At 36.7% G+C, this 23,896-nt stretch overlaps 1 protein-coding gene across 3 annotated transcripts in view; it reads right to left on the bottom strand.

Annotated features, from left to right (window-relative positions):
• The window catches only part of naa25 (N-alpha-acetyltransferase 25, NatB auxiliary subunit), a 29,633-nt gene continuing 5,737 nt past the window's right edge, over window positions 1-23,896 (bottom strand). Inside the window, exons 2-24 of one of the 3 annotated variants that reach the window (XM_087269967.1) lie at window positions 23,474-23,559; window positions 21,378-21,516; window positions 21,162-21,280; window positions 18,987-19,061; window positions 18,787-18,894; window positions 18,628-18,706; window positions 17,066-17,177; window positions 16,180-16,269; window positions 14,361-14,533; window positions 14,166-14,278; window positions 12,393-12,600; window positions 11,569-11,658; window positions 10,666-10,846; window positions 7,444-7,543; window positions 7,210-7,361; window positions 6,629-6,754; window positions 5,831-6,074; window positions 5,488-5,614; window positions 4,689-4,754; window positions 3,591-3,688; window positions 3,405-3,515; window positions 3,153-3,299; window positions 1-1,574 (exon numbers count right to left, since the gene is read on the bottom strand). In XM_087269967.1, coding sequence (XP_087126093.1) covers window positions 1,452-1,574; window positions 3,153-3,299; window positions 3,405-3,515; window positions 3,591-3,688; window positions 4,689-4,754; window positions 5,488-5,614; window positions 5,831-6,074; window positions 6,629-6,754; window positions 7,210-7,361; window positions 7,444-7,543; window positions 10,666-10,846; window positions 11,569-11,658; window positions 12,393-12,600; window positions 14,166-14,278; window positions 14,361-14,533; window positions 16,180-16,269; window positions 17,066-17,177; window positions 18,628-18,706; window positions 18,787-18,894; window positions 18,987-19,061; window positions 21,162-21,280; window positions 21,378-21,516; window positions 23,474-23,559 — 2,867 coding nt within the window. In that variant the 3' untranslated portion in view covers window positions 1-1,451. Of the gene's footprint in view, window positions 1,575-3,152; window positions 3,300-3,404; window positions 3,516-3,590; window positions 3,689-4,688; window positions 4,755-5,487; window positions 5,618-5,821; window positions 6,075-6,628; window positions 6,755-7,209; window positions 7,362-7,443; window positions 7,544-10,665; window positions 10,847-11,568; window positions 11,659-12,392; window positions 12,601-14,165; window positions 14,279-14,360; window positions 14,534-16,179; window positions 16,270-17,065; window positions 17,178-18,627; window positions 18,707-18,786; window positions 18,895-18,986; window positions 19,062-21,161; window positions 21,281-21,377; window positions 21,517-23,473; window positions 23,560-23,896 lie in introns of all 3 variants that reach the window. The other 2 variants (XM_087269966.1, XM_087269965.1) reach the window with 2 other exon arrangements.

Here is a 23,896-nt window from a genome sequence, read left to right on the forward strand (position 1 = left end):
AACATTTACTCATTTATTTAAAAAAAAACTCCTTTTCACATTCCAGTGTTTATATTTTCTCAATTTCCCTAACAAAAGAATTCATCAGTCGACACTTCCAATCACCTCTACAGGCACCTCCACAGTCCAGAAGCGCGCGTGTTCCTCTCGATGACGTGAAATGAGTCCTGGAGCAACCGAAGAGCCGCTCGTTTGCACAACTAGTCCTGTATCCCCCGTTGTGTTGGATTAAAATAAAAAGCTTGACAAAAGAGAAATGCATATTTCCCCCTCCCGAGCAGGTATAAAGCAGTGAAAGCTTAAAGATCGCAGCACACACACACACACACACACTATAAACACAATTCAAAAATGGCGCTCAGAAACATTGTAAACAAGTTGCACTTCCTGGTAGATATCACCATATTTCATTCGTATAAAAACCTACCTCCGCCTCGACTGTGACTTTGACGCGAGGCTAATTTAGACGTTTTTTTGGTATGCAACATTAATAAAACCTCATCATTTCAGGGACATCAGTGCAATCAACAATTATTATTTCTTTCAGAGTTCAAAGTAAACAACTCGCCCTATAACCAAACGATTCATCCGTCACTTTACGCATGAAATTAATTTGAAACATGATTGAACAAACATCGATCAATCTAACGCGAACACAAACTTTCCCCAAGTAGCATTCAATGCTACACTGACGTATTTGCCTTTTTACGTATGTCGATGATTCCGAACGAATCGTCGGGAAAGCTACATTTCGAATGCTTGCGGCTCAAGTAAAGTCATTTGTAATATACAAACAAATATTCGCGATGGATGCACCCAAAAACATTCGCTCAAAGCATCTGGATACTCCTCCCACCGCCGCCGAACAGTTGCGCAAAATCTCCTGGAAACTCGAAGCTTAGCTCTTGGCTGGTTGTGCGTTGCGAACGGCCGTGTAAACGCGTCGCAGAGAGTGTGTGTGTCAGTCTGGAAGTTGGCTACTTGCGATACAGAGTGGCACCGTCAACAAATCGTCAGGAGGGGTTTATACGGCAGGGAAAGAAGTGAGACAATAACGCAAGACATCGACAAAAAAAAAAAAAGACAAAGCAGTTCACTTTAATTCGCCAAGGAGTTCTCGATGATATCGGTTTATCTTCACACTATGTACAATAATTTATAGCAGTACTTCTAAAATTGCTTAATTTCGCTCGCCTATGTGGTTTCGCTAGGGGTATGACGTTTACGTTTCCACTTAAAAGTGCCGCACGGAGCACTGTAGAGGTTTGTGCTGAAGCCGAAGTTTTGGGGTTTGTTTTTGTTACAGTGTGCCTGTTCATCTGTACGTGAGTAATGAGACGGATAAATAGGAAGGAAGAGACCGGCTGAGATCACAGACTGAGTTTGGGAGCAAAGATGCCGTGCGGGTCGGGGACTGGACTGGATGCTGGATGGATGGATTGACGGAGCGCTCAGATTTTGAGGGATTTCAACGAGTCCGCTCTCTTCTTCAACAGTTCCCCGATCTCTTGCAGCGAACGCAGGTAGCTGCTCTGCACCTTCTCCATCGCGGTCTTTGTGAAGGTCCCTTCCGCCTGGATGAGAAGGGAAAAATAGAGTCAAAAACAAGCACAACCAATTCTCAGACGGTTTTAAAAGGCACCTAAGGTGAAAAATCTACTTTTAAAGCTGTTTGGACAGACGTGTGTGTAAGTATAGTGTATATACTGTCATTTTGGGGTGATATAAACACACACAGTGGTTTTTTTTCAATTTAACAACAAAAACGGTGGACCAATTGGAGTGGTTTTCAGATCGACCGCAACTTGACGTAGGAGTGCGGTCCCCCCGCCCACCAATATTGATTGACAGCTGCGCGCATTAACATGTCTCCGTAGTAACGCATATAATTATATCAACAAGACAGGACGAGCGCAAAGAAACTGGAAATTAAAGGTCTGTTCAGTTAGCTAGGATCATCAATCATCATCAGACGTGATCAAGAGTGAGCTTTACAAGTTTAACATGTTGTAAAATAGTGCACGTGTGTAATGAAGTACAGCCATTCACTTCATCAGCACAGCCGCGTGTCTCTCTTACTGTCTCTCTGTGTGTGTGTGTGTGTGTCTGCGCCTTGTATGCGTGTCTACATGTCTATGCTATCTATGTGTGTGTGTGTCTGTGCCATGTATGTGTGTCTGCGTGTCTACGCTATGTATGTGTGTGTGTGTGTGTGTGTGTGTGTGTGTGTGTGTGTGTGTCTGCGCTACGTGTCTGTGCTATGTGTGTGTGTGTGTCTGCGCGTCTACACTATGTATGCGTGTCTGCACTACATGTCTGTGCTATATGTGTGTGTCTGCGCTATGTATGTGTGTGTGTGTGTCTGCGCTACGTGTCTGTGCTGTGTGTGTGTGTGTGTGTGTGAACTCGTTGCAACTCCACAAAAAATGCATCAGATACTGATTGGTGAAGTTCTTACTGTAGTATTTCTTACAAACGTTACGTGAGATCTACTTCCTGAGGCAGCCGAGGGCGTGTTGAGGCATGCTGCTGACAGGCACGTGGGAACGGTGGGCGGGGATGACTCGCCTTAAAGGCCCAGTGCAAAAAAACAGCAACAACCTTTTCCCAGCTATAATACAGACACTTCAGACAGCTCTAATAAATACTCTGATGGGTGTTTTGAGCTGAAACTTTACAGACACATTCTGGGGACACAAAAGACTTATAATAAATATGAAAAAAGGTGTAACCTATGTGCCCTTTAAAGGTTTCATGAAATTGAAATAAGGTTTGTTTAGTTTTTAGGATATCCAGTGCGCATTAAAAAGGACAAAATTCACATTTAGGAGATTTAAAACTGTATATACAGTGGTCCCTCGTTATTCATGAGAGAAATAACCTGCAATGGATGTAATCCACAAAGCAGTCCGCTTTATTTTTTACAATTATAATAGATGTTTAAAGGCTGTGAAACCCCTCACTACAGGGGCGCTGCTAAACATAAAGCTCTACTGGGGCACAGCTCCAGACTAAAAAACTTGTCCCGCACAGACCTCAACTTTCCTGTTTATTATCTCTACTGTCCAGTCCATTAAAGGTGGAAACCCTGAAAAAATAAAAATAAAAACTGCTTGTTGAGAGCTATCCCACACACACACACACACACACACCTCGGTCTGGGTTTGTCCCTCCAGACTGAGGGCCTCCAGCTTCAGTGCGGTCAGGCTGATCTCCTGGCTCTTGATGTGCTCCAGGGCCTGGTTGAGGAGGCTCTGCAAGCTGCTGCTAAACTCCTGAAAGGCCAAAATCACCGCCGGCTGTTTGGGAGACACAAAAAAAAATAAATAAATAAGAGTAAGTGCCCCAAATCCCCTCCGTCTCTACCCTTTATAAGCACTGACTCCGGGAAACGGAAGCATTACCGTCACGATGCTAGCTTCTTTTTTCTTTTTCTTCTTCTTCTGTAAACTGGACTTTAAGGGCCGGAGGACACTTGCACAGTAACTAGATATCCATAGGACGATACAAACAGTCTGGAAGACAGCGAGAATAATGAGTGACCTGCTCAAGAGCCCCGTGTACTCGCTTTAAATCTTTGGAGAACTCACTTCAACAAAGTAGACTAGATGCTCCAGTAAAAAGTGCTGCGTCTTGGTTTGACCGTCTTTCACCTCTAATAGATCTCCTTTACATTTTTCCAACATTTCTGGGGACGGAAACAGAAGATTCAACATAAAACCAATCTGCAACTGTAACATTTTGTAGTGTTATTTTTTGTCATCAGGATATGACATGACATGAGTGTTCATTTCCTAGTTCCCTTTCTTCTCAACAGCTATGTTTCAATTCAAAGGTGCAGTATAGTAGTTTGACACCCAGTGGTTGAACTAGGTATTGCATTCCTGAATCAAAACAAATGCAAGTGCAGGTTGCCAGATTGATGACAAGAGCGAGCCTGACTGTCGAGCCTAACGGCTGATTTAAATAGTGTTGAAAATATAAGCAATGTGGAACTCTGAATCTGCGTCTCATTTGAGTTTGCTACTGTTCACCGGAGGTCACTTTTCGGTCATGGACGCATGCTTTGAGAGCCTTCCTGAATGAATGAATGAAATATGCTGTTTTCCACCAAGGCAACCCGGGGTGCTGAAATATAATTGGCTAAACTGGCAGTGGGCGGGTTAAAAGAACCAAAACACACATGTTCAAAGCAGAATATCTGACTTCAGCATTGTTTTTCAGATAAACAAGAATGTTCACTTAGCATGTTTCTGAAATATCTGCAAACATATAAAGATATTGTTATGCTTTAGAAGAGTCCAGACATCACCTTTAAATTTACGCACAAAATTGTGATACAATCAGAAGAGCACAGAGACAAGGCAACCATTGTAAGTTGTACGCATACATGAATTTATTCAGTAAAAGTGTTTCCAGTGTAGTTTATGCGCATTTTTTCTTAGCGAATAAAAAGTTTATTCTGCTCAGTTATGCACATACATTTTTTTGTGTGTATTTTCAAAATGTACAGGGATCTCAGTGATTTTTTTTTAAAGAGAATCCAAAATGCACATAAAAATAGGTCGATGTAAACATAGCTACTGTTGCCCATGTCAACACTGTATAAAATAAATAGCTTTGTAAGGAGAAACTTTATAAAAATATTAATGTTAAGCAAATTTAAAGGAGCTGCATTGATGGCATACCTTGAAGTTGTACTGCTAAAGACTTGAAAAGATTTGATATTTGTGTTTGAAGTTCTGTTGATTCATCTGAAAATAGAAAAAATTAAAGCATTAAATGACGCATATTCATTATACATTTATTAATATTCATATCATTTCTACTTATATATATATATATATATATATATATATATATATATATATATATATATATATATATATATATTGTGCTCAGCATGTAAGAGTACACCCCTCACAAATCTATCTTTTAAATTCATATTTTTAGTAAGATGCTATACAATATTGTAGTTGTGCATATACGTTAGATGTATATTAGTCATTAGTCAGTACTGAAGCCAAATCTGAAGCTAATCTAATAAACAACGAAAGCAATTACAGTAATGGATAACCAAAAATTACAATTTGTAGTTCGCAGCTGGAAATATTGGCGTAGCGATAATTCGTCCCACCCTTATTATTCAATATCGGTACCTGAATATGGTTAAGAAAATAGTCAAATAAAGCTATTCAAACAATCTTGTGTAACTGCAATATTTATCGTAGAAAAATTAGATACTTTGATACGCAATATCAGATTTTTCTAATTTCATGCAGCCCTAAGTACATTGATTAAATGTATTGATGGAACATGATCTTTACTTAAAACACGAATGATTTTTGGATTAAAATTGGACAATTTTGACCCATACATTTAGGTATTGCTAGAAATATCCCAGTGCAAAATAAGACATGCATATAAGGTCACATATAAGTTCTTCTGTAATATAAAACTCTACATAGCGAGAGTGAAGTAACGCACCTAGGTCAATAGTTTCCAGCTCTTGCAGGTGCAGAGGAAGCTGAAGAGACGACAGCTGACATTGACAGCAGCCACTGGACACAGCCTGAGACAAACGAGACGACACGGGACCCAAAAACGGGTACTGCTGCTGCAAACCAAAACATCAATTCAGCACATTCCCTCTGTTCCAATTAACACATTTTCTAGAATAAAACCACAATTAGCTTTAAATGACTGCAGAGGAAGGATAGTGATAAAAAATTATGTTTTAGTGGGCCGAATCCTGTTATATTTTGTCAGTAAATTTTGGCTGAACTATCCCTTTCACTGCATTTGCTAAAGAGTGTGTAACGGTTCTGACCTGAAGCTGTTTTTCCGTGAACTGCGAGGCCTGGTTTAGTGTGTTTTCTAGCTGGGAGAGCAGAGATTGTAGAGAAGATGGTTTGGCCGTGACTCCGTTTTCAGTTGTCTTTTCAGAGTTGCGTGCCGTCGACGAGTGAGTGAGTCCAGAAACGCAGCCAATCAGACGCAGAGTGAGCGACCGCAGCTTCAACCACAGGGTCTCGTCTTCTAGAGAGCGCAGCTTGTGCTCCTCCTTCAGCTGCCTATAATCAGAGAACAATATAGTCATTATTGAAACAGATAAATGTTCAAAACTAGGAATGAATATAATTATATGAAAAACACAGCTTCAGTAAATGACTTGGAGGGATAGAATTGATCATTCTAAAACAAATGCGGTGCTTGTGTAGAGAAGTGCATCTGCCCAAAACAGTATATACTAAGTGTTTTAGGGCTGAACGATATGTAGGAAATACAACTATGTTTTACAGGATTTATGCAGGTTTCAGCAAGTCAAGACATTTTAAGACCTTTTTAAGGAAATGAGGAATGAAACTTCAGACTTATATAGGGCTAAATGATTTTTTCTTTGGCGCAGTAAATTACTTGTCCCATAAAGAAATGCATTATATTGAGTAATTTCGTAGCCTCATATATTAAACAATGTGTTAAATTAAGCAGACCCTATTTGTATCCATGCAAATTTTTAACATACCTAGAAAAAAAGACGCACACAAAAATTAAAGTAAGAAAAGCATTTTTCGCAGTGTACATATCATGCAGCACTACTTAGTGTTTTGAGAGGATGTTCTTGTACTTGTCTTTAGGGTCCCAGCTGACAAAGACAGTCAGGTCACGGTTGTCCCTTAAATTGTCCCATGGGATATCATCTTCCTCCGGACACAAAGACATCGATTTTACGCTCTCGTCTAGAGTTGAAGATCTGTGGGTTGAAGAAGAGGACACAAATGTGTAGTTGTTTGTAGTTCAAATATCGAAAAATCCTTAAATTAAGAAGTATTTTCTAGAAAAGCAAAACATATTGTCTTGATTTAAGAAATAATAACTCAAAATCAAGTGAGTTTTTCCTTAAAACAAGCAAAATAATCTGCCAGTGTGGTAAACAAAGTAATCTTATATCGAAAGGAAAGCAATATTATTATTTTTTTTGCCTGATTGGCAGATTATTTTGCTGGTTTTAAGGAAAAACTCACTTAATTTTGGCTTATTATTTAAAAAAAAAAGACCAGTCTAGGATATGCTTTATGGTTTAAGAATTGTAAGATATTTGGACAAGAAACAAGACAAAAAAATCTTAATAAGAAAAGCTTTTTTGCAGTGAAAATAACACCACCTGTGACATAAAAAACAGGCAGGTAATGATGAAAAAGCACTAACATGTCGGCTTCTAGGAAGAGGTCCAGCAGCATCCGCTCCGTGCGCACTTGAGCAAAGTGCAGCGAGTGATTGAGTCGGTTCCTGAAGGCGATGAACTCCGGGATTTTCTCAAAAGCACCGTACTTATATGCTTGAATAATGTATTCTGAGGTCTGCAGGAACAAATGCACGACCGGTTATTCTTTGGAGATTTGCCATACAGATGAAAGCATTTAAAACAGAAAATAAGCATACATCTTTCTGGTTCGAGTGAAAAAACCTGAGGGAGAAGTTACAAGATTGGGAAGCAGCAGCAAACTGGCCCAAAGACTCTGCATAGCGGGTCAATAAATACCTGGAAACACAGAATGGATAATATTTAACAAGTAACACGTTTTAACTGCAAATACACTACATTTAATTTGACATAAATGTCTGCAAATTACAATGTAATGCTGTGTTCACACCAGACGCGGAACGCGCGTCAAGCGTGAGTGATTTACATGTTAAGTCAATGCAAACGTGCGAATAGACATCCTGCGGCGCAATACACGCGAATGGCGCGGCGTGTATGAAGCGAATGGCGCGGTGCGAATAGCGCAATACGCGCGAAAGGCGCGGGGCAAATTGAGCGTTTTGCGCGTTTGACGCGCTTGACGAGCGTTTCGTGTGAATCTCTCGAGTTCGAAAATCTGAACTATAGCGGACATTCGCGCCGCGTTAACCAATCAGTTGCTTGCTCTTGTGGGGGCGTGATTGTGACGTAGAACCTGTTAATGCTGTCCCAGGGGAAATCCTCCGGGTGACAAGGACAACAAATCATCAAACTGGGCTTGGCACAGTCAGAAGCACCGTTAAAAGCCTCCGTGATCCAGGTTCAGTTTCTGGAGGAGTTTATGAGCTCACAGAGCTGGATGCACCCCTGAAAGCATGTAGTGGACTCAGACACGGTCCTAAACATATCAACGCTGTTTTTCAGCCTTCATAAAGCACATAAACACTGTTATTTTATTCATAAAATCCATGTTAGCCTTTTAGCAACGAAGCTACAGTCACCGGGCAGACAGAAGCCCTGCCCATCACGCAAATCCGCGTCCGTTCTGAAGAGAATTTGACACGCGAATGAAGCGGATTTGACACGCGAATGAAGCGATGTTTGACGCGCGAATGAAGCGAGTAACTTTAAATGTTCACGCGGCAATTTACGCGCAAATAGCGAGATTTATCCGCGTGTTTCGCGTCTGGTGTGAACACAGCATAAGAATGAACTTATTTGGTAAACAAAATTTTTACTTTGAATTAGCCTTTTGTTTTTAACATTTGACTCATTTTACCCTTTAACTGTCCCTCCACTTTTTGAACATATATTTATGAAAATTACATTAATGATCATTTTTGACGATTTGGTGCATATATTTGAGCTTGGTCTCCATTAAAAGAAGACAGGTGTCAGACTGTAGTTATAGTGAAAAGTTAGGTGCCTTTATGAAAGTAAAAAATTCAATAAATGTGTATTTTGTTTTATTAAATCAAATATGTATTTTACAAAACCTCAAAGCTAAATATCTGAACAAACTACATTCCAAAGCTGCAGTTGATATCTCAAAAAATTAGCTTTCAGTGTGATTTTGTTTGGCCGCAGTACCAGACATGACCACCGGATGACATGTAGTTACCATTGGTGACCATGCAAGGGCGCCCCCTATGTTTTAAAGAATATGAACCATATTTTTAACAATGTTTGTAAAGTAGATATATAATTATAAAGTATTATGGGACGTTTGGTGGTATTTGATTTGAATTTAGCCTCTGAAAAAACTAAAGATTACAAGTGGATTGCTGTAGCAAAGTAATGCTTTATGATTCTGATGAGTATGCTTATTACAAATTAATAAATAACTGTTGCCAAGTAATATTGATCAAAAATTAAAAAAAAAAAAATAGTAGTCATGCTGATTCAACAAAGCTATGGGGATTTTCTGGGTTTCTTCTTTGTGGGTATTTGAAGTTTTCGTATAAGAGCGCCCTCTGGCCATCGGAAACGATTTGCTGCTGTTTATTTGACTGTGATTCCTTGACAAAATGTGCATGACAACAGCAGATTTGCTCAACCTTGTTTGCGATTTCATTTTGATTAATTGCCCAGCCCTACTATGCACTCATGAAAAAATTATCGGTATTGCAATAATAGTATACGTAATATCTATATCGCATAAGCACATAAGTTAATTTTATGTGCCAAGCATTTGTGTGCTAGGTTATCCAAATCTGACCAATCAGATGTGGCCTTTACTATTTTTATCCCCACCTCTCCAGTAGGTGGCGTAAGCTGAAAATAAATTCTGGTTTGCATGGGAGGTGAAAACAGCTAATAAAAACTAAAATTTCCACCAAGGTTTTCAGTCATTTGTGGTGCTTTAAAGTCTAAACATTTGCAACTAGACAGTTTTTATTAGATTCAATTAACTTTGAAAAATATCTATTACCTGTTTATTTTAATATGATCATTACAAAAATAAATATACTTTTTAAAATCGCTGATAAAATAGCATTTTGCTAGTAAGTTACATCATAAGAAATATTATCACAACACTCAAAAAACAATATCCATATTCAATATCAATATCAAGAAAAATATCAATATCGGATAACATTTTTGACAAAACCACGCCTCCATATGTCGGTCTTTTAAGTGCTTCGTAATTAGCAGATTTATTCACTAAATTGCTGATGAAATTGCAATTTGCAAGTTATATCATAAGAAATTTCGTTATCGCAACATTCAAAAACAATATTGAATATTTTTGCAGTTTCTTGCAGTGATATTGCATAAATAAGTATACATTTTAAACTGCTGATGAAATAGCATTTTGCTACAAGCTATATCTTAACAAATATCGTTATTGCAACACCCAACAACAATATCGATATTTAGTATCAATACCAAGATAAATATTGTTATTCAATAACATTTTTGAGGAAACCACGCCTCATTATGTTGGCCCTTCAAATGCTTCGCTATTAGCGCAATTATTTACTAAATTGCTGATAAAACTTGCATTTTACAAGTTATATCGTAGGAAATGTTGTTATCGCAACACTCAGCAACAATATTGAATATGTTAGGGTTAGGGTTTCGTGCAGCAATATTACATAAAAATACTTTTTAAACTACTGATTAAATTGCATTTTGCAAGTTAGTTATATCATTAGAAATATCGTTATCGCAACACTCAACAACAATATTGATATTCCATATCAATACCACGAAAAATATCGTTCTTCGATAACATTTTAGTGGAAACCATGCCTCCGTGTGTCAGTCTTTTAAGTGCTTCGCTATTAGTGCTTGTATTCACTAAATTGCCAATAAAATTGCATTTTGCAAGTAAGTTATATCATTAAAAATATTGCAACACTCAACAGCATAGCAGATTTTTCCAGTATTGTGCAGCGATATTCCTATTATGTACTTACCCAATGGTGTCATGCTGGACGTGTTTAGCATCCAAACTGGAGTAAAGATCTACCACCGGCTCAAAAGCCCCAAGACGGCAGTACAGAAGCAAAAGCAGCAGTTTGAATTGAGCGTTGGAGGAACTGTGGGACAGACCTTCTTCTAACATCCCCAGACACTGCCACAACATGTTCTGATCATCTACAATACAAACAAAAACATTTGTTCATCATTAACAAGAATGGATTTAGTAAAGTTTATATATATATGGTGACGAGGTGGTGCAGTAGGTAGTGCTGTCGCATCAAGAAGGTCGCTGTTTCGAGCCTCGGCTGGGTCAGTTGGCATTTCTTTATGGAGTTTGCATGTTCTCCCCACGTTCGCATGGGTTTGCTAAATTGTCCGTAGTGTATAAGTGTGAATGCGTGTGTATGGAAGTGTACTAGAGATGGGTTGCCGCTGGAAGGGTATCCGCTGCGTAAAAACATGTGCTGGATAAGTTGGCAGTTCATTCTGCTGTGACGACCCCGGATTTATAAAGAGACTAAGCCGAAAAGAAAATGAATGAATGAATATATATATATATATATATATATATACACACAACAGTTCAGTCTGGTTTTCGAATCTGATTGGCTGATAGCCGTGATTTAAGTAATTTCAGCACCCGTACAGCCTCTTTACCCTGTTTATTATTCTGCCCACATACAGATGTTTGCTCAGCTGTTAAACTGTCAGCTTATGATTTGAATCCAACGCGGAAGAAAGTAGTTCCTCATACAAAAGGGTTTTTGAGACTCTCCATGTTTGATTTTGTTTTTATATATACAATTATGTCGTCAAACTGTTGTATAAACGCAATATCACACGAGTAGCAGTGTAATTTGGCTGTATATTATATATGAAAAGAGATGCAGACTTACCCGTCTCAATCCACAGGTCTATATAGACATGCGCTGCCATGAGACAGTACATATCCGAGAACTGCAGCTCCGTTTTTAAACAGGACTTCCCTTAAAAAGAAAGAAAGTTAGATTTAGATCAATAAAATTAAAAAGAAATATCTATAAAACTCTTTAATATAACATCAGTTGAACTAGCTAAAAGAAGTATGTTTTTCTGCAGTATTTATTGAAAATAAATCAACTGAAATAGAATATAGAGGAGGCGGCAGGGTTTTCTTTTTGAGCATCATTCCCTCATAGCAAACTAACGGTAAGAGGATTGTTTAAGAATATTGTGACTGAAGTTTTGATTGAAGATTACAAAAACACACTTTTTCCAGTCAATTAACTTGCTTTAATTGCTCAACTAAAGAATAACAATGTATGCTAGCAAAACAAACATTGTAAATGTTGACTTCACACAGACTTTAACCTCAGTTTAAGTGCCACATTTAGTTTTATGACATCACAATTCAAGCACAGTGTAATGCACCAGTTTGTAAATGCAAAAAGTGCACAATAAATGCAGTCATTTTCTCCACTGAATTAACAAAAAAGCCTGTCTATGTACTTCACTGACTGCCTGTGAACAATGTCTACCTCAATCCTCAAACATTTTTTGAAAGTAAATCTACTTTTTCATGCGCTTTACGTTGGTTATGATACAACCAACACCATCATTACTGTGTAACAAATGCAGAGACCATCTGGCCAATCAGAGCAGAGTAGGTTCTCCCTGAATTATCACGTGTCTTTTATAAAGAAAGAAATTATGAGTTTAACCTGCCTAGTCCTCTGCTTACCGAACTGTAAGCCGTGCCGGTAGTGTGCCTTCAGCTCTTTAATGACCCCCAGTTTGCCGTCAGTGTTGAGGGAATGCTGTAGACCCAGACCGCGGCTGAGCTGCGTCACACACATGTGTCTCTGCAGAGCCCGAGTGTCTTCTGGGAAGGCGAAACCATCCTCTCCTGGAGCACCCAGTGGCACAGCCTCCATTAGCCTGTTGATGAACTGAGAAAGTCACAAGAGAGTTAAATCTAGACCGTAAACAACAACTGCTTTCTACTATTGTTGTTGCCATAGTGGAGTTTCTAACATTGATACGATACCAAGACAAATATCAATATTCAATACCATTTTCGCGGAAACCACAACTCTTTAAGTGGTCTTTCAAGTGCTTTGCTATTAGCGTATTTACTTAGCACTGCTCTGTAGCAATGCTTGCATATTGGCTTGTTTGATTACTTCCTTGTTTATTTATCAAACTAAAAACCTTCTCAACCAAAAGTGGTTGCACTTGCCATCTTGACACTAGATATACTGAGGAGATGGGGCTGTGTAGTGTAGTGTAATGGAGTGCCCTCACATGCAGCATGTGTCGGCTACTGTTAGTGAGAGAGAGAGCAAAGCTCATATTCACCAAAAGCAAGATGATATCTTTTTTAAATATTCCAATATCGATACTTATCGAAATATCGATATTTTTGACAACACTACTTTCTTTTTTTTAAATGTTTTTTTTTAATTGAGATATTCATTGCATTGCATTGCACAACATTATAGCAAATGTTACAGCATCTCAAGTTTTTTTTTTTTTTTTTGCAAAAAAGAAATAAACAAATTAATATCACACACATAAAAACAATAATAATATCTGTAATAGAACAAAATAAAATAGTTAAGAAAAAAAACAGAATATCTAACCCCTAAAACCCACCCCAGCCCTGGGACTAAAGCTTATGCAGTACTGTTGATGTGACCTTCACCATCTGGATTTTTCATCTACACTTTCAAGATAGAGGAGAAGAGGAGACCAAATCTCTTTCTCTCTTATCAAATTTCTTTGCCATAAGAAATCTAATCCTTTCCAAATGTGCTAATTTAGTTAATTCTTCCAGCCAAGATCTAAATGATGGGGATTCCGTTGTTTTCCAAAACCTTAGCACCAGCTTCTTTGCCACAATAAGACTGTAAGACAACAGTTGTTTTTGAGAATCCTGAAGTGATCTAATTTTGCCTGAAATTCCGAATAGAACCAAAAGTGGGTCGAAAGCTAATTCGACAACACTACTTTCTACATAAAACACTGTATATATTAGGGCTGCACAATATATAATTTCTAGCATTGATATCGCAATCTCTGCATCCGCAATAGTCACAGGATCTGCAAAGATGAAATGGGGTTATAATTAACCAGGAACGACAGGTCAGAACATGAGGTTTGTGAAATCACTGCAGGTTTTAAACGTCTTTAGGTGCGATAGAGGAACAATAGCCACGTGGCTATTGTGTGCATATATATGTACAATAGATCAGTGGACTTAAGGGAACTTTTATATGCATGTATGAATATATCATGACATGATGTAAAATGTGCATAATATATTGTATCGAAATGGTGCAGTGGGGCGGGGGGCTCTGTTGGAGCAAAGAAAATTTATTTCTGCTTTTCAAATATTTTTAAAATTGATGTTTTTTTGACCAAAATGTTAATAAAAAGAACTGAAAAAAAGGTTACTTTCAATAATAATCAGACTGATCTTCACTGTCTTGAGAAATGCATCTTGTTGGTTTACCTGCACATGTTGGTCAGGGATGAGAAGGTCCAGAAAGATCTTCAGGTCCGTGATGCAACATGGCTTGTCTCCAAACTTCACGAAGAACTGGAACATAAGCTCAAGAGGATCCCCTGCAAAAAAGTAATTAAGCATGTAAGAAACACTGCAAATATGTAGTGAGCTGCATATAACACTTCACAACTTATGCCTTACCGAGCTGCTGTGCTTCAGGACAGCTGCGCTCTCGGAGACGTCTGATGAGCTCCAGATGGGCCAGGTATGGTCCTCTCAGATGTTTCGACTCCTTTGCGTCTTCTGTGGCCAGACGCTCCTCCATGAAGCTGATGGACTGAGCTACAGAGGCATGAACTTCACCTTCTGCACAGCTAGAGAACACACAATGGGGCATTCAGGAGGAAGAATGTGTTAGGGAGCAGTATTCATGCTAGGGCTGCTCGATTATGGGAAAAATCATAATCACGATTGTTTTGGTCATAATTGTAATCACGATTATTCAAAACGATTATCAGTTGAAGTCAAAATTATTCGTCCTCCTGTGAATTTATTTTTATTTATAAATTTTTCCCAAATGATGTTTAACAGAGGTTTTTTTTTTTTTTTTTTACAGAATTTCCTATAATATTTTTAATTTTTGAAACCTATTTTAATAGCTCGATATTATTAGCCCCTTTAGGCAATATATATGTTTGATTGTCTGCAGAAGAAACTACTGTTATACAATGACTTGTCTATTTACCCTAATTAAGCCTTTGAATGTCACTTTAAGCTGAGTATCTTGAAAAACATCTAGTAAAATATAATGTGCTGTCATCATAGCAAAGATAAAAGAAATCAGTTAACAGAAATGAGTTATTAAATCTGTTGTTTAAACTGTGCTTTAAGCATCTTCACTGTATTTTTGATTGTATTATTGATTAATATTAAAAACAGTCGGCAGCAGCAGGAATACCGCACGCTGCCACTTTAAGAATAGTGCGGCTATGATATGGTTTCTCTTTCTCGTGTCTTTTGATTCTCAACTTGTTAGTTTATTACACAAATGAGGGTTAATATGAATAATCGCTAAACACCGCGCTCTGACACAAATGTGCATGTATTTGACCATTAAATCGCTCACATTAAGATCGCGTTAGATGTGTGTGTGCTCTGCTGTCCGAGGCCAAGCGCAAACACACACACGCTACCTGTCAGAGGCTAAGCACGGCGCACACACACACACAACAGCACATGCTCTTTTGCGCTTTTAAAAATATGAATGATGCGCATCCCGTGCTGCAAAAGTTACATTACAGCACATGCGTTTAGTCATTTTCACGTGGAACTGAGCTTTGCAGAGGCAAAGAGTTTTCACACGTGTACAACTGGAAAGGGGGCGGTACGTGATGGAATAATCGTTTATCTCGATTAATGGTTTTTCATAATCGTTAAAAGCCAAAATCGAAATCGGATTTTCGATTAATTGCACAGCCCTACATGCTTGTACTACCTACATTCATTTATAAATAAAGTTACAAAGAAATGACAAGTTAAAAGTTTTATTTTTTTACAGCTCAATATTATTGGTCCTCTTACCATATTTTTTGCATTGTCTACAGAACAAACCATCACAACAACTTGCCTAATTACCCAAACTTGCCTAAATAACCTAGTTAAGCCTTTAAATGACACTTTAAGCTGAATACTAGTATCTTGACAGATATCTAGTCAAATATTATGTATCATGGCAAAGATGAAAGAAATCAGTTATCAAAACTATTATGTTTAGAAATGTGGTGAAAAAAACACATCTTTGTTAAAAAGAAATTGGGGAAATAACATACAGGATAGCTAATAATTCTTGAACTGCAGCAGATCGTCTTGACCATGTCTGCATACCTAAATGCATTGAGTTGCTGCCATGTGATTGGCTGATTACAAATGTGCATTAACGAGCAGTTGGACAGGTGTGCCTAATGAAGTGAATTGAACTGAATTAGAATTGTTTGTGTGTGATCATGATATTTTTACATACTGAGCTCCTTCCTGTGGCGGCGTCCAGCTTTGATCGATGAGGTGGAACAACGAGTCAAAATACAACAAGTAGAACTGCCAGTCATCAGGGCTGCAGAGAGAAACATAAAATCTATCGGTAAACATCATGGGTACTAAAACGGTATCTGCTTGTCAAGTCGTAACATGAAATCCTGTTTTAAGTCCAAGCTGCAACTTATTTGAATTGGGAAAATATTTGTGTATGACCACTTTTTAGTCATATCACACATTAAAGTGAATTTCTGAGTCTTTGGACTCCAACCCGAATGTTTTAACAATTTATAAACAATTAATCATTTTCTGCCTATTGGATATTAGGCATGGATATATATATATATATATATATATAGCGATCTTGATTTTCGAAAGTATCATATCACTTTGTATTATCATAATTCTAATACGTCAAACTTCTTCTGAGACTAATTTTAAAGCGTATCACTTCCTAGCACATGCTAATTCATACTGGAAACATGCTAATTCATGCTAGAAACATGCTATTTCTTGTTGGAATCATGCTAACAACATGCTTATTTATGCTAAAAAACATGCTAACAACATAATAATTCATGTTAGAAACATGCTAACATGCTAATTCATGGTAACAACATGCTGTTTTATTTTTATGCAAAGCACTTTGAATTACCATTGAGTATGAAATGTGCTATATAAATAAACTTGCCTTGTCTATACTATGATAAATTGTATTAGTATGTTGTTGCATTCATTTGAGATATAAATGTAAGTTCACATACATATTTAACACCTACCAAACCAAATTACATCGATTAACACCACAAATTATGAATATGAACACCGGCCCATGCTATGAATAAGGTTGCAGAGCCCTGCAATAGAGGACTTACTTTTTCAGGAGCAGTTTGCTGGACAAAGCGTTGCACTCGGGCCAGCGCTCCAGACGCCGGTACAACTTCATACATTTGTTCTCACGGCTCTGTAGTTCACTGGTCAACTTCTCTGAGGGAGGAAATAAAGCACATACAGTTGAAGTCAGAAATATATGCCCTCCTGTATATTTTTGTGCCCAATTTTAATGGAGAGAAGATTTTTTCAGCACATTTCTAAACATAATAGTTTTAATAACTCATCTCTAATAACTGATTTATTTAATCTTTGTCATGATGACAGTAAATAATATTTGACTAGACATTTTTCAAGACACTTCTATACAGCTTAAAGTGCCATTTAAAGGCTTCACTAGGTTAACTAGGCAGGGTATGGTAATTAGGCAAGTCATTGTATAACAGTGGTTTGTTCTGTAGACTAACGAAAAACAAATATTGCTAATAAGGGAGCTAATAATATTGGCCTTAAAATGGTTTTAAAAATTAAATACTGCTTTTATTCTAGGTGAAATAAAACAAATCAGACTTTCTCCAGCAGAAAAAAATACTATCGGAAATACTGTGAAAAATGTCTTGCTCCGTTAAACATCATTTGGGATATATATATATATATATATATATATATATATATATATATATATATATATATATATATATATATATACATAAACTTTTGTGTTGAAGAATATGCTACATCAAATAATAAAGTATTAAAACTTAAACTAGATCAATTAACTACTCAGAAACTTCCTGCTTAAGTCTTAACCTGGATGTTTGTGACTGGGTCTCTTCTTCATTAGTGTCTGTTCGTCATTGTGCTGCGTTTTATCTCTACTTCCATTACAAGGCAGAGTGAACCAGCTCATTAGCATTTAAAGGCACACCCACAAAATACAGACCTAAAAATTGACATTAAAATTGAATTTTAGGGCGCAATCACACTATGCTATGCAAACCGTGCCCAGGTGCGTTTCCCGGGTAGTTTAAGAAGTGTGACACCCTCTAATACTTGCAGCACGAGGAATTTTATGATTATGAGCATCAAAAGTGGCTGATCTGTTTGGCGAATTATTCGATTGTGTCACTGCATATCCAATGCCTAAAATGATATAACTAAAAAAAACTCCACTGTGCTGAGCGAGAGCGCTTCTCTTCTGTTAAACTGACCAGAGCATCATCAATGACGTAATCGTGCTCTGGCTTGGATGCAATGTGAGTGCAGGCCCTCGGTGGAGAAGGGAGGGGGGGTAAAGCGTGCCACAGAGATGTCACAGACGTAAGCAACTGATATAGTACTGCTCATTTGTCTCTATGCTCTCGCACATTGCGATATCGATGCTTAAATGAAATACTCTGCAGCCTTACTAGTAGTGTTATTTTCAACCAAGTAATTTTAAGTGAAATACAAATGTTTTATATTGGAAAGAAAACCTATATATGGTGTGTTGACATGAACATTTGAACACATTGGTAGCTGACACGACATCACACGAACAATAAAAGAAGTGCGGCTGGAAGTAACCCAGAACATTCCTTTGAACACACATTTTTTTCCCCCTCACCTCCGAGTGGCCCCTGAACCACCTCCAGCGCCTCCACATATTTTCCCAAGCGCTCCAAGATCATGAAGTACAGCTGAACCTGGAACAGCCGATGGAAAGTGTGTCCTAAAACTTTATACAGCTGAAATCAGAAACAGATTACTGATAACATCGTCCTACCTCAGCTTCTGCCTCGATTTTTTCCTCCTTGACCATTTTCTCCACCATACGCTCTGCTAATGGCAGGAACATGGTCTGAGAGAGCTTCTCGTCTTGCGCTGAGATGGCCTTAAAAAGGTTTATTTCCTTCATTACTGAATGAATAAGTGCTGAACAGGTTCGTCTATGGTATAAGTTGAATATGAGAAATATGATCATACCTGCATCACCAAGCTCATGACTGACCAGAAGTAATAGGGGTTTTTGGGGACAATTTTATAGAGTGCCATTCCAGCCTGTCAGAGGAGAGGGGACAGAAAAGTCAGTTTTAACATAGGCTTAAGCACTTGATGGCTCAAATGTTAAAAGGTGTCGTGTGTAAGTTTGACTCTTCTGAAGCATAAAAACATTATAATGTGTTTGCAGATATTTCAGAAACATGGTAAGTGAGCATTCTTGTTTATCTGAAAAACAATGCTGAAGTCAGATATTCTGCTTTGAAAATGTGCGTTACGTGCTGGAACGTCGGCCTTTGTTTTGGTTCTTTTAACCCGCCCACTGCCAGTTTAGCCAATTATAGTTCAGCACCCAGGTTGCCTGGGTGGACAACCAACCGTGTATTTCATTTATTCACTCAGGAAGGCTCTTAAAGCATGCGTAACAGACACCAAAATGAGACACAGAGTTCTGCATCATATGGTTAATAATTAACAAGTAATATAAATGTTATGAATGTAAACATTAGGTGAGCAGGTTACAATGTAACCCCGTGTTCTAACAACACGCTACATGACGAGATTTGCAGCGATGAGCAATTTGGCTGTTTGCACCGGACGAAACACAACAGAAATGTAAATGCAGCCATTCTGAAAGCACAGAATAACAATATCAAACCATGAGCAAAAATTTTAATTCTTTTACAGAACTTATTTAACGCCAGTTTGTTTAAATAAGATATTCCCTAATGTTTCTCAGTGTTGTTTTAAGTGCAAATCCAATGTTGGTACTGTGATGCATGTATTCTGGGACTGTGACATGATTAAGACATACTGGAAAGAAATTCACAAATTAGTTCAGAAGATTATAGGTAAACCTTTTGCTCTTTCTCCAGCTGTTTATCTTCTGAATTGTGAAACTGCTCTACAACTTAGTCATGGACTAGAATCTGTGTTACACTTTTGTACATATCTTGCAAGAAAATGTATTCTTTTGCTGTGGTCCTCTCCTAACATTCCTTCTGTCAATATGTGGATAAATCAGGTTGCCATTTTCTTACCCTTGGAAAAACTGACTTGTGACTTGCGTCAGAAATCTGATGATTTCTGGCATATCTGGAATCCTCTATAGGAGTTTTTGGAGAATGTATCTTGATTTTTATTTAATTTTTATTTTAATTTATTAATTTTTTGTTAATTTTACCCTTCACAAAAGACTTGAATTATTAGCAGATGGACAATTGTATAATAGATTGCTATATTATTGTATATGATGACATGAGACACCTATACCACTGTTCTGTCATTGTAAATCTTTATAAAAAAAAAAAAATAAATAAAAAAAAAAAGCACAGAATAGTGCACACACTGCAGTCCAGCGAAATGGTAATGTTATAATCTAATGAATACAAATTAAACCTCTTTAACATTATTAAAAATACATGCTGAAGCTGACTCTCACTTCTAAAGTTCAGTCTCAAACGGTTTATTATATTTTCAAGACCTAAGGTGAACCCTCTGCTGCTGCTTTTAGTAGTATGCCAATAAATGTCTGTGTTGATGAGCTGATCTGTCAATGAGCTGACATATGAGCAATCCGCTGATGGATCGACTGATAGACGCAGCTTGAAATGCTCCAGTGTCCCTGTATCTGTGTTTGCACTTGGTAAACAGCATTGATGAAACCGATGACCAATCATAGTCATACCTATCGAGCATGTAAACACAATGCCCAATCAGTAGTGTTACAGAACGTGCAAAAGTTAGCGGGAATGGACTATTTTCAAAATTCAAGTACCGATTGGTACCAAACTCGATTTTGACAACCCTACTTGGAATAAGAACTGTTTGTTCTTTATAATTGCTCTGTAATCTGGCCTTTCAACATTATATTCAGAGTATAAGAATATATCTTTGTATTCAGAATATAACTTTAATAAAATAAAACTAAATTTAGTTATCATACTAAGATTCATAAAAAACTATTATAAAAGCATAGAAACAAAACAATTCTGGTTAAAATAAACAGTTGGAAAGATGCATCTGCACAACTGATTTTTAAATAGGATGAAAGAATTGGAATAGATTTGTGATTCCCAGAATCGAAATAGGATCGGATCGCAAAGTCCCTAAAGATTGCCACCCCTAAATAAATAAGAGCCAACACAGTCCAATTCGAACCTGTTGCATCTTCTTGTATTCTCCAACCCGAGCATAGGCCATGAAGAGGTGAGAGTGGTACTCTTCGCTTGCTGGAACCTTCCGAACTGCAGCTTCATAAAGCTTGGTCACTAACTCGGCTACAGGAAGAAAAATTTCATTTGATTACATTTTTTTTGCAAATATAAGCACTGTTATACAATGCAAAACATGCCTTGATGGTCCGTGATCACTTACGTCGGTGCATCTCTCTGTAGAGGATGGTCAGTGCCTGTAGAGAGTTGTCATCAGTGGGTTCGAGAACCGCCACTTCCTGTGCTAACGTAAAGGCTTCATCCTGTTTTCCTGTTCGCTGCAGACCGATTGCCTTCAGGACCTGCAGCATGACAATAAATGAATCCAGAACTAATTTATCAATAGATAAGGGCATGTTCATGGCTTTTATTTGACCTTTTCTGAAAAAAAGATCTTTTGTGTTGATCTCCGTCCACAGCGTCATGTGAAGTAGTGTAAATGCAGCAGTTCTGCGGACACTTTGTGACAATTAGGCTGATACGAACATCAGATTCGGAAAACGTTGTAATCATTTTCAAATGCAATCAATGTTAGTGATGATAATAATAATTCAAAAAAATGATCAAAATAATTCAAGCCACTGTAGGAAAAAAAACATTAAATATATTTTTAATAATAATAATAATAATAATAACAATATATATATATATATATATATATATATATATATATATATATATATATATATATATATATATATATATATATATATATATATATAAAACAGGATATATAACAGTATTATTTATTATTATTATTATTTAAAATATTTTTTAAATATTTATACAAACTCATTAATCTTAAAAAGACAAAAAAATAGGGATTTATAAAAATTTGTATTGTTAAATTATTAAAACATTGATATAGCCTGTGTAGATTATTTATTTATTTATCCATGTATTTATTTGTTTATATTTATTTAATTATTTTTATACCTGAATATAAAAATAAAAATAAATGTTAAATTCAAAACAACAAATACTTGGTTTGCCAACTGGTGTTGCTAAGATGATGTCGTTCTCTTGTGATTATAATAATTAAGTCATCTTGGTTTTAAATTAAAGCTGAAATGAAGGTCTTAAACTGAACTGCCTCATTTTAATAGGATTCAGGAAGTGTTAATAATCCGAATTTCATGAAATTAAACCCTCACCATTTTTATCACAACAAATATTACATATTATAATATTAATATTATTAAAATTGTTTGTTACAAACAAGTTATAATGTTATTTTGACTAACTATCGTTTTAAAATGATTTTTATTACATATGTTTTATTACATATTTTTTATTTATTTTTATTACATATAATAATATTAAGATTACATTTTTTATTACAAACCTGTTATAATGTTGTTCTGACTATCTTTTTATTTATTAATTTGTTTATTTGTTTTTTTCTGTAAATATAAAAGTATGAATGTACATATTTACACGACAGTGTGCTTAAGCCTATACCACCAAATTTAATTTAATTTACTTTTTAAATTTTGTTCTGTTTTATGTAATCATGTAGCTTTAGTCGCCATGTGGTTTACAGCAGCTCAGGGTACATATGTAAGTGGAAAAGTAAACAAAAATTATATCGATTATATTTATAAAATCCATGCAAAATTTAGATTTTATACATTATTTTTTATTTTTTTTATTAATTATTTTTCTTTTACTTAAAATGCACTCACCGGCCACTTTATTAGGTACACCTGTCCAACTGCTTGATAATGCAAATTTCTAATCAGCCAATCACATGGCAGCAACTCAATCCATTTAGGCATGTATACATGGTCAAGATGGTCAACTTCAGTTCAAACCGAGCATCAAAATGGGGAAGAAAAGTGATTTAAGTGACTTTGAACGTGGCATACTAGTTGGTGCCAGTCGGGCTGGTCTGAGTATTTCAGAAACTGCTGATCTACTGGGATTTTCATGCACAATCATCTCTAGGGTTTACCTTAATCTTATTTACAACAACTACAACAACAATAGTAGTATCATTATTAGTAATTAGTACTACTAACAACTAATAATTAGTAGTGTTATTATAAACAACTGTATTAGCTATATCAGTTGATATTACTATTGTATTGTTTAACAACACTACTACCTTGCTATATAATAATACTAATTTCAAATTATGCAGCCCTAAAACAAGCAAAGGACACCTGAAAAAAGCTAGCCAAAATTGTATTTATTTTTACTACATATGAGAAAAAAAGTTGTCATGTATTTTATTTGCAAAACAGCTAAAACACACACCTTTGCGCAGTGGAGATCTTTGTGCTTCTTGAGCAGTTTGTCGGCCTGCTGGATTGCCATCTTGTTATTTCCATTGTCCAGGTAATCTAGAAGAGAACCAAATGTTCAATAAAAAAGTAAAAGCTGTTCTATGGAAGTTACAAACATCTTTGACACTAATCAGCCAGTCACTCAAGCAAATTATCAAGTATATAATACAGAAACATTAATAATCTGTCATCATTTGCACACCTTCAATAATTACAAACCAACCCAACAAGGCTTTGTTTTTTAATTCATAGCAATTTAGAACAGGGTGAGGGCGAGTAATAGATGACTATCTAGGTGTTGAAACAGGCCCATTCTACAGCTCTCTTTAGAGTTTTAGGGTGTACTCGCACTATGCTATCAGAACCATGTCCAGGCCCGTTTTCTGGATCGTTT

Source organism: Danio rerio, chromosome 10 (assembly GCF_052040795.2).
Source record: "Danio rerio strain M-AB ecotype USA chromosome 10, GRCz13ab, whole genome shotgun sequence".
Classification (NCBI taxonomy): Eukaryota; Metazoa; Chordata; class Actinopteri; order Cypriniformes; family Danionidae; genus Danio; species Danio rerio.